This window comes from Lactuca serriola, chromosome 5 (genome assembly GCF_051521515.1).
Source record: "Lactuca serriola cultivar US96UC23 chromosome 5, Lser_US96UC23_V15, whole genome shotgun sequence".
Classification (NCBI taxonomy): Eukaryota; Viridiplantae; Streptophyta; class Magnoliopsida; order Asterales; family Asteraceae; genus Lactuca; species Lactuca serriola.
Window position 1 is genome coordinate 292,889,547 of NC_136412.1, and position 10,686 is coordinate 292,900,232.

General features: G+C 32.8%; 2 protein-coding genes across 3 annotated transcripts; both read left to right on the forward strand.

Annotated features, from left to right (window-relative positions):
- The first annotated feature begins 904 nt into the window (after window positions 1-904).
- LOC145054652 (Homeodomain-like/winged-helix DNA-binding family protein) lies at window positions 905-3,380 on the forward strand. 2 transcript variants are annotated; one of them, XM_079002883.1, is made up of 6 exons: window positions 908-1,164; window positions 1,615-1,838; window positions 1,983-2,067; window positions 2,181-2,264; window positions 2,595-2,868; window positions 3,174-3,380. In XM_079002883.1, exons 1-6 carry the CDS (start codon window positions 1,015-1,017, stop codon window positions 3,203-3,205), a joined length of 849 nt encoding a protein of 282 aa, XP_078859009.1. In that variant the 5' UTR covers window positions 908-1,014; the 3' UTR covers window positions 3,206-3,380. The 2 variants fall into 2 exon arrangements, with proteins under 2 accessions (XP_078859010.1, XP_078859009.1); XM_079002884.1 differs by lacking the exon at window positions 3,174-3,380 and having other exon boundaries at window positions 905-1,164; window positions 2,578-2,856.
- Window positions 3,381-7,251: 3,871 nt separating this feature from the next.
- Window positions 7,252-10,425, forward strand: DWA1 (DWD (DDB1-binding WD40 protein) hypersensitive to ABA 1). Its single transcript, XM_079002887.1, has 13 exons — window positions 7,252-7,554; window positions 7,842-7,873; window positions 7,980-8,078; window positions 8,368-8,444; window positions 8,566-8,611; window positions 8,709-8,769; window positions 8,867-8,920; window positions 9,054-9,134; window positions 9,400-9,439; window positions 9,517-9,629; window positions 9,722-9,832; window positions 9,904-10,020; window positions 10,135-10,425. Exons 1-13 carry the CDS (start codon window positions 7,342-7,344, stop codon window positions 10,225-10,227), a joined length of 1,137 nt encoding a protein of 378 aa, XP_078859013.1. The 5' UTR covers window positions 7,252-7,341; the 3' UTR covers window positions 10,228-10,425.
- Window positions 10,426-10,686: the final 261 nt, after the last annotated feature.

Genomic DNA, 10,686 nt, shown 5'->3' on the forward strand with positions numbered 1-10,686 from the left:
ACTCTAATAACATTAAATTAATAACATTAGAATAAAAGTTAAAATAAAATTAATAGAGATTATAACATATAATATACATTTAAATCAATGATTAGGTAAAAATATATCTCTTAAGCATGTCATGGGTTCAATCCTAGGCATAGAAGATATTTAATTATTTGCCGTTTAAAAAAATAATTAATAATTTTAAAATTTTATTATGAAAATTTAATTAATTTTATAATTATAATTTTACGAGTTATAAACTAATAACAAGTTATATATGTTTGGATATATTTGGATATATTTGGTTAGGGTTATGCTATAAGTATCATCCTTAATCAATTTTATTCCCTCTAATATCAATCTAATTAATTTTTTACTTTTGATTTGACATCATTTTTTTATTTTTTTCCCCTTTTTGTTTTTTTTTGGTTGTTTTTTCTTTATTATTATTATAAATTTCGATAGTCATAAAAAATTCGGACAACATTATAAATTCAGACGACATTATAAAATTTGAACGATTATATAAAATGGAACAAGAGTAAACTTTGCTTTTAATCTGCATAACGTACCATGCAAATATAATACCGAACCAATTAATATATTCATGATAAATAAAAACAAACTTTGTTTTTGTTCGGTTTTACATAGTCGTTCGAATTTTATTATTCCGTCCAAATTAATAATGTCGACCAAATTTTAAAATTTCATCCGAATTTGAAACTGTTGTCCGAATTTTATACGGTTATTGAAATTTATAATAATAATAATAAGATTAAAATAAAAATAAAAAAAATAAAAAACAACAAAAAAAACAAAAAAATCACATCACAAGTGGAATTAAAAAAGAAGACGTAGGATTAGCTTGGTTATTGATGTATGAATGTATTTCATTTGAGACGTTGAAAAAAAAAACAAAATTTATTTAAAAGAAATATTTTGGGAGTCAAAAGTCGGTTTTTCCTTTGGGTTCTCTCTACAATATCAACGTTTAGGGTTTTAGACCGCTAAAAATAATTACAGTCGGCGATGGGGAATCCAAAGCAGAAGTGGACGGCGGAGGAAGAAGAAGCTCTACGCGCTGGCGTTGCAAAACACGGAACCGGTAAATGGAAGAACATCCAGAAAGATCCCGAGTTCAACCACTTCCTATATTCTCGCTCCAATATCGATCTCAAGGTAAGACTGTCTATCGCTTTACATATTTACAGCCATTCTCAGACATGAGTTTGTATCCGATAAATGGCAATATCTTGTAGCAATTGGTTTGCTTTTGTGTCGTGTTGTGACTGTGTACGAATTCCCCCCTTTCGACAGTCGATTTTGGACATCGTGTTAAACGTGCTAAGTTTCGGATTCAAAATTGACATCCGTTCTTGAAGTTCTGATACAATTTACATAGCTATATGTAATAGGCATAAACATTATGTTAAACTTGCAACAAATTCGATTTGAACTTGGGACTTCCGCTGTTTCATCTCCACAATTGAAATCCCTCCTTTGGTATTTGATTTTAGACGTGATGCATGTGGATTCTGGTATCAAACATGACATGCATTCTTGAAATTGTGAGGAAATCTTTTATAAATATTTGAAGTGGTCATTTACATGACATTTTTCTCCTTTCAGGATAAATGGCGGAATATGAGTGTCAGTGCAAATGGGCAAGGTCCAAGGGAAAAATCAAGAACACCAAAACCAAAAGCTACCACAGATTCACCTGCTACTGCTATTCCCTTAGCCATTACATGGACTCCTGGTTCTTCAGCTGCAGCTGTAGTTGATCCAGCATCTACAGATGTGCAAATGGATGATTCTTCAAAATGTCTGTTAGATGGAAAGACAGCTTCAAAGTATGCAGCATTCTTTATGCTAGTGTCTACAGTATACACATACATTTATTAATTTAATTTCTTCTCTTTATTATGATGATATCAAAATGTAACGTGTCTTTCAAATCTTTGAATGCTAATTGACATTGTTGCTTCATTATTAAGGTACAATACAATGATCTATGAAGCACTGTCAACCCTAAAAGATCCAAATGGGTCAGACACCAGTGCAATTGTCAGTTTCATTGAGGTAATTTTCGGCTGTATAAAGCATATATATTTTACTGCTTCTAATCATAGCTCATATCTTTTACTATTTACAATATTTGTAACTGATTGTATCATATTCTCTTTGATATGCAGAAAAGGCATGAGGTGCCACAAAATTTTAGGAGGTTATTAAGTTCAAGGCTAAGAAGGCTTGTTGCGCAAGAAAAACTTGAAAAGGTGAATTTGCTTTATATTTGTGTAAAACTTTTACTAGCAAAACATGTGATTATATGCTCACAATTTATTGCACCAATAAGATTTAGTAATTGTATTCATACGAATTGTAATCCTTTTTTATAAAAAGAAATAAGTTTTCTAACTTTTATACAAACTTCCAGAACAAATATGGCTTTATACATGATACTTTGAAAAAATCAACATTGGTTTTTAGAAATACTATGGGAAAGATTGAAAGTAGGATGCTATAATAATATAATGAAGAGTTGATGAATGAAAGTACATTGCTATTTTGGTTGTTGACAAGGAACAGTTTATGCGAGTGATTAGGTCCAGAACTGCTATCGACTTCGAAGGGAGTCAGCGAATGGAACAAAGGGCCCGATTTCAAAACCGAAAGAGATTCGACCGAGAATATCTCAAGTCAACAGTTATCTTGGTGGGACATTAGAAGAAGCAGCGGTTGCTGCTGCGTATCAAGTTGCAGAAGCGGAAAACAAATCGTTTGTAGCAGCAGAAGCTGTTAAAGAGGCAGAAAGAGTCTCCAAAATGGCCGAAGAAGCAGAAGCATTTTTACAGCTCGCCAAAGAGATTTACGAGAGATGTAATATTCAACGCTCGACATTCTCATTATGGTCTAGTCATCGTCTGGTCTTAGGTAACCAGAGCATATGTTATGCTCCGGTCATCTAATATCGGATGACTATAGTTGGTCATCCGATATTAGATATAGGATGATTGGAGCATATGTTATGCTCCAGTCATCCAATATCGGATGACTAGAGTTAGTCATCCGATATTAGATAATTGTTACTTATCTTATATCAAATGATAGCTCGAGTTATCATTTTATGCTATAATCATCCGATTGTCCGTATTAGTGACTTGTTTTTTGACTTTGTTTGACAGGTTCGCGTGGTGAAGTGGTGATGGTGGCGTAGTGCTATTGTAATCTTTGGTGGAGGTGGTTATTGTTAGTTAGTTTATTATGTGTCATGAAGGTGGTAGTAGTTTTATATAAAATTCAATTTCGTTTATTATAATGTCTAGTGGTGTTGGGGAAGTGGTTTAAACTTTAACACACCGTTTCGTATAAATTGTGAATGTCTTAAGTAATTATTCATCTTTTTTTTTTCTTTTTGCGGAACATGTTTTGAAAGAAAGGTAAAAATTAAAAATTTGTTAAAGAACTCTGATACAGGTCTTGAATTATGTGTCTTATTACTCCTAGAAAAGATAGAATTCATTGCATATGCTTTCTTTTAATGTAACAAGTTATAATAAGATTGTATCAATAATGAAAGTTTTATGAGTAATTAAAATGAGTATACAATGAAACATAAAGATTTGTTTATTGCAAATGTCCTATTTGAATCAATGTTAAGTTTAAAGATTTATGTTTTAAGTGTATAACTAGTTGGTTATGGTTGATGCTATATCAACTGGTAGCAATTTACTAGAGGGTTGTTTGGAAATTTGTAATGTTATTGCATAACAAAAGTACATCGTGAATCTTTTTGGTATAAGCAATATCCAATGTCATATAGAAGTTCAAAATAAAAGAATTAATGTCAAATACCATTGTTAGAATATAGCACCAAAGTTAGTGGTATCATCCGTTATTAACATGCTTCTTACAATCATTTCTTCGAATATTACCTATATATCATCCCATATAAGTCACCGCCTACATAAAAACCATCCATTTCTTCAAATCTTCTTACAAAAGAGGCATCATTGATCCATTATCAGATAATACTTATCAAAATGCTACCTTGGAATTGAGTTTGAAGATAAAAACAAAACGTACATAATATATTCATAAACAAAACATGAACCCTAACGTAACAAAATACAATATATTGCAGATCTATCACACCATTATGACATCTAGATACGAAACAACTATAAATACACATGCATGCAAAAACCACAAGTATGAAGGATCTCACTCTCATATCAACAAAGATGATGGTCAAAACAAACAAACATACATACATAATTACATATAGTATATCCATTGATATATCTTCTATTGAAACTAGAAGTGATTTTGCCTGTTGCAACTTCCATTATGGTGCATGCATTTTCAACAACAAAGTTGATAAAGAACAATTTATGAATTAGAATAAGTGATCAATTTATGAAGGATTGTATGGTGTCATATATTGAGAAATATGTGTTAAATACTATTAGCAATAGTACATTTATAGACTGTTTTCAACCCGTTTATTTTTGTCACCATAATTAAATGGGACACACTTAAGATTAAATCATAGTTTATGACATTGTGTCTTTCCATATTTAACATTTTTGAGACATGTTCAATAAATTGTCATGTTATATGGATTTGAATGTTGGCCGACCGAGAAAGGCAATGAGAGAAAAATGAAAGTTGCAAAAATGAGGATGTTTAAGGTGGACTTGTGGCATAACTTTGTTGGATAAAAAATTTGTTAGGAGTGGCGCAAATCATCGACAAATTAAAGAAATGACGCCTATGGTGGTATGTATATGTTCTAAGGAGGCTTCTATCAATAACGATGAGCATGGTAGACTCTATACAGATTGAGGGTAAAAGGAGAAAAGGACGACCTAAAAGAAAATGGAAGGATAGTGTGAGGCTAGACATGGAGGAGATTGGTCTTTCTGAGAACATGACCTTAAATAAGAGAGTATGGAGACAACACTTCTAAGTAACTTTCCACTAGTATTGTTTTCTTTGTTGTTTAGTATTGTTAACACATATTTCTTGAACATATACTTGTATCCTACTTTATGGTTTTCATTGTTCACATCGACTTACTCCTTTTGTTTGCCTCTTTTTGTAGGTTCTTGAATCCTTAGGATCTATATTTGACATTCTCAAGTTTATGTCTTGTTGCTAACTGTGATTTACTTTCTCCGTGTACCTTTGTTACAAGTACATGTGGCATATGACGTGGGTCATCCAAGTGACACAATCGTTCCATCCTTTTTGGAGGCAAGACTGTCGACATCTACATTTCTTACCCCATTTCAATGGGAGACCACGACGGCATCTACCTTTCTTACCCCATTTCAATGGGATTCCCGTGGTCTGTGGTCCGTTGTTATTGTTGGTGTTGTTTAAGAGTTTATCACCCAAATGATCTAGACTCTTATTTTGTATTGGCTTCCATTATAAGATAATCACATGTGTAAAAAAAATAACAAAATCTAAAAATTTAGCCTTACCTTAATTTATATTTTATAACACATAATTTCTTGACTTGCACACAAATTTGGAACATTCTTTTATTCGAATTATATATATATATATATATATATATATATATATATATATATATATATATAAGTGTCACATTTACATAAACATACATATAAATAACTTTTTACGATTGTTACATATAAAATACTTCTTTTTATATCAAATTACCTTACGAAATATGAGTTATTAACAAAATCTTATGAGATAATTTGCTTATGGAAGGTGGATGTTAGCTTTTATTTCAAGTAACATGTTGATAATTGTTAAACATCGATAACAAAAAATAAATTACAGTTTTGATCCTTGTGGTTGACACCAATCTACAGTTTAGGTCCTAGTATTTAAAAATTGACGTGGTTGGTCTTCATGATTACCAAATCCACCATGTTTGGTGGCGCATGAGCAGGTGGCAACGTTGATTAGATGATGACCATGACCGGAGTGGAAGAGACGAGAAGTGGTTGTGGGTGGTGGAGGGGGTCGACGATGGTGATAGAGGTGAGAAGAAAGAAGTTGCAGGAATGAAGACAAGAGTATGTCCTATATGTAGTCGGTGATATGAGAGCATGATATATTAGGTCAGATCTTTACTGATCTGGTCCGTCTAGTTAGGGTTACTAAGTTGGTCCATATAATTTAGCATTTTATTTATTTTATACCAAGGACAAAATGTTTATTTTTAAAAACTAATAGCTAAGCTGTTAGATTTAACTGTCCACATGAATATGAGCTATCGATATTTCAAAAGTTGGATCAAATATTCCATTCTAACCAAACCAAACGAACAGTTTTGTAATGGGTTAATGAACTAGAAAGGTAACGAACTTTAGTCTTTGTTCACATTAAGGTAACAATGTTTTTTCGTACACATTTGACCATTGAACTTGTTTGACCTGTTTAGAATAAAGTAATATGACTGGTAATTAACAGTAACTTTACCCTATTATGAATAGGTAAAACAAGTTTATTGGTCAAATGTGTACGAAAAAAACATGATTACCTAAATATGGACAAAAACCAAAGTTCATTACCCATTTTGGTAATATTGAGTTCTTTATGTTAAATGCAAGTAGTCATAAGATTCATTGATATGACATGAAATTGCATTGTCCGGTCTTTGTGTATGTGAAGATGGTCAAGTCTTTGGCCAACCCAATTTAGGCCCACTTAGTTAGAGACTTAGATGTTAGGTTGTATACGCTTAACAGACTAGACTGTATGTGCTTTAAAGACCTAGCAACACAGCCAAACTTATGACTAGCCGAGACTAAACTGGGTTAGACCAAACCTAACCTAATTGTTCAATGACTGTCAGAGCTTGATCCTGTGGCATAGTCGTTGCGACGGTTCTTGTCAAATATTACCAAAACGGATAATAAACTTTGGTTTTTGTCCATATTTAGGTAACCATGTTTTTTTTTCGTACACATTTGACCAATAAACTTATTTGACTTGTTTATAATAGGGTAATATTACCATAATTACCAGTCATATTACCATATTTTGAATGAGTCAAACAAGTTAAATGGTCAAATGTGAAAAAAAAAAAAAAAAAACATGGTTACCGACCAAAGATCATTACCTTTCTTGATGTCATTTAACCCTTTTGTAATTTACTCTAATTATATTAATTACATCATTAAAAAATCAAAATCTATTAACTACGGTTTAAGAACCTATATTTGCCAGGCAGATTGAAGAAAAATGAAATCAATATTTAAGTACCAATATTAAAAAATCAAAATCTATTAATTACAGACGACGGGTCTGCCTTCCCGGCGGTGCCATAAACAACCACCAAATATTTGCGAGGCAGATTGAAGAAAAATGAAAACGACGGTGGCGGAGGGAGACTGTAGACAGTGGAATGAAGACGCTTACAGAGACAGCATATTGGAGGAGAGGGAGTCGCATTCACTCACTATCTTCCGAACTGTCTTCTCCCCATCTCCTACCAACCAAAACCCTAAATTCATCGTCGCTGCCTCCAGCGACGGCTCCATCGCTACATACTCGTTATCCTCTCTAATCTCCTCCACTGTATGTTACATCAACTATTACTCCCCTTTCTCTTTGAATTTTCAAATTTTAAATTTGTATGTGCATTACAAGTCTCAAGAGCTAGTAGTAATTCAATACGGTAATCCCGAGTTTGCAATAAACAAGGAATTTACAATGCTTAATGTCAAATGTTGGATTGCTGCTCTTATTTAGTTTTTCGGGATATTAACTATCGCTTTGTTCTTCCATATATGTCGATGCCTGTGCTGGCTTATTAGTGGATTGTAGGGTTAATCTAATAATTTTACTTTCGTTTGGTTCTGCAGCCATTGGGATTTGGAAATTCTAGGGCTCAAAAGTAAGTGGCATTTGATTGTTTGATTGCTAGTTTTGCATCAATAATGGTCATAAATAGCAATTTAGGGTTTGTTTGGATGTGTATTTTCTTACCATTGCTGTTTTAGTTTATTTGTAGCTGAACCAAATTGTTTACTTCACGGACATGATGGGCCTGCTTATGATGTTAAGTTCTATGGTGATGGTGAAGATTCATTGTTATTAAGGTAAACATCTAGTGATTGTTTCTAATTATACAACTAATTACATCTTTCATATTCCACTATTTATTCAATCACCAAGTATTTTGTTAGTAGAAACAAACTCTTTTTAAAAACTATAGATATTTTATGTGCCAGAAATCTTGCAAATTGAAGCTCATTCTCAAGAAACATGTCTTGTTTCCTCATTCTATTTTGTAAACTATTGATGTTCATTGACACTCTAATTCTGTCTTCCAAATGTTAGCTTTCATGGAAGATTCAAAAATATTTGTTAACTTAACTTCTTATTTAGTTGTGGTGATGATGGTCGAATTCGAGGATGGAAATGGATGGATGTTTTGGAAGCAGATCAGGATAGTTTGCCACAAAGTAATATATATTAAACTTATGTTAAAAGTTTAATTCATACGATATATTCATATATTCATCTCCTGAAATCTTTTTATCTACTCTTTATTCATTTTTATTAACCAAACTAAAATATTTTCAGGTGGGGATTTGAAGCCGCTACTTGACTTGACAAATCCTCAACATAAGTTAGTCACCAACACCATCATATTTATGTTTTGTATTTTGCTTTTCTGATTCCATTCCTGAGTTCTGACTTGTGAATTCCATTCCATTCTTCTTCAGAGGTCCATGGGGTGCTCTTTCCCCTATACCTGAAACTAACGCCATTGCTGTTGATACTCAGGTTTGTAACATTTTGCTTATTGAGTTTGTTTCAAATTAGAAAAACTTCCAAATATTTTATGTTTTTTATATTTCTTTTGATTTTTATTTTACCATAGGGAGGCTCCATATATGCAGCAGTTGGTGATTCCTGTGCCTATTGTTGGGATGTGGTATGTATCTCCTGAAGGTGATTAAGCAATCAACTAAGGATGGATTTTTTTTTGTCCTTTTTTACCCCTCACCCCTTATTTCTTTTCCACTTTCTGGTTTAAGGGAGCTCTATTTTTTCCAATGTAATTTCAGGAGGAATCTAAAATCAAAATGACATTCAAAGGGCATGCTGGTTATTTACATTCGATTATTGCCCGAAATTCTTGTCATCAGGTATTATGTTTGATCATTTTCTTTTATTTACTCCTACTTAGGTCTTGTTACTTTTTTTTGTAAATGGTAGGAAAAAATTTAAACAAGGGCAAATTTGTAAAAGACTTAATGCAGAAAGTCTTATTCCCTGATGATAAGATACTATACTTTTATTCCTTGTGATACTTTGCTAATCATTTTTGAAACTTGAAAGCTACTTTTTTGCAAAGTTTCATTAACAACTTATTTGTTAAATTAATTCTCTTTTACACTCCTTAATTTACAGATTATAACTGGCTCAGAAGATGGAACGGCCAGAATTTGGGGCAAGTATTTTATCTTTTAATGTAGCGTGCAAAAGACATAAACGCCCCTCCATCTAACATGTAGTGGTTTCGTGCAGATTGCAGAAGTGGAAAGTGTAGTAATGTGATTGAGCCAGGGAAAGATAAGAAATCCAAAGAGTTTTTTTCATATGTCAGTTGTATTTCTCTTGATGCTACTGAAAAGTGGTTGGTAAGTGTTCTTTCCCTAATAAGTCTGTAACTTTTTAGTTTTTACATATTTGCCCCCATGGCCCCATTTATTTTATTTAAAATGATTTGTAGGCTTGTGGGAGTGGGCGTAATTTATCAGTGTGGAATCTTTCGGCTTCTGAAAGAATTTCAGGGGTTTCGACTCGTGCTTGCATCCAAGATATATGCTTTGATGATAATCAAGTAAGCGAAATTAATTTACTTTGTTTTAATAAATGTATATAATTATTTAAGTTTATATCATTTGTTTCCAGATATTAGCAGTGGGAGCTGAACCAGTGGTGAGTCGATATGACATGAATGGTGTGGTGCTTTCTCAGATACAATGTGTTCCTCGGTCAACATTTTCGGTCAACTTGCATCCATCTGGTGTATGTTCCTTTTTAAGTCTAATTAACTCCCCATTTTCTAACTTTGAAACTACACTTGTGAATAGTAAATGCAAATTCAAAGATGAAGCTTTTTTAAATATTTTATTTTTTCAGGTTACTTGTGTTGCTGGTTATGGTGGGGTGGTGGATGTCATCTCTCAATTTGGAAGCCATTTGTGTTCGTTTCGCTGTCAAGCATATAAATGAAAGTTAAATTGTTGGGTGGATTTTTATTTAACAATGTATTTATATATATTTCGTGATTGCAAGACTTGATGAGCGCAGAACCAAACCACCATGTTTGATTATGATTTGTCTTTCAGTATTATTGGCTGTGGGACCGGTTGTGGTTGGTGGGGATGCCTAGAGATGACTTTTATTTATTTATTTATTTATTTTAAATCATAGGAACGGACCTTAGTGGGAGATCGAGGTCCGCCACTGAAAGTCAAACTGGACCTTGTGTGTTCTACTCAAAATCACAGAGGACACGTCAAAACAACTTCTATTGATAAATTGCAAGAAAAGATAACGACTAAAAAACGGATAATTCAAAGTTCGAAACTTCTGAATTATTCCAACAAAAGTCTGTTTTGTGGTAGTGATACGAGGACCATGATCAGATGCCACCAAGACAATAAACACATAAAAGCTACAAATTTTGTT

Coding starts and splice junctions, on each gene's coding strand:
- LOC145054652 (XM_079002883.1), top strand. CDS start 1,015: ATGGGGAATCCAAAGCAGAAGTGGACGGCGGAGGAAGAAGAAGCTCTA. Junction 1,839..1,982: donor GATGGAAAGACAGCTTCAAA/GTATGCAGCATT, acceptor TTCATTATTAAG/GTACAATACAATGATCTATG. Junction 2,869..3,173: donor CAAAGAGATTTACGAGAGAT/GTAATATTCAAC, acceptor TTTGTTTGACAG/GTTCGCGTGGTGAAGTGGTG.
- DWA1 (XM_079002887.1), top strand. CDS start 7,342: ATGAAAACGACGGTGGCGGAGGGAGACTGTAGACAGTGGAATGAAGAC. Junction 9,630..9,721: donor ATGCTACTGAAAAGTGGTTG/GTAAGTGTTCTT, acceptor AATGATTTGTAG/GCTTGTGGGAGTGGGCGTAA. Junction 9,833..9,903: donor TATGCTTTGATGATAATCAA/GTAAGCGAAATT, acceptor ATTTGTTTCCAG/ATATTAGCAGTGGGAGCTGA.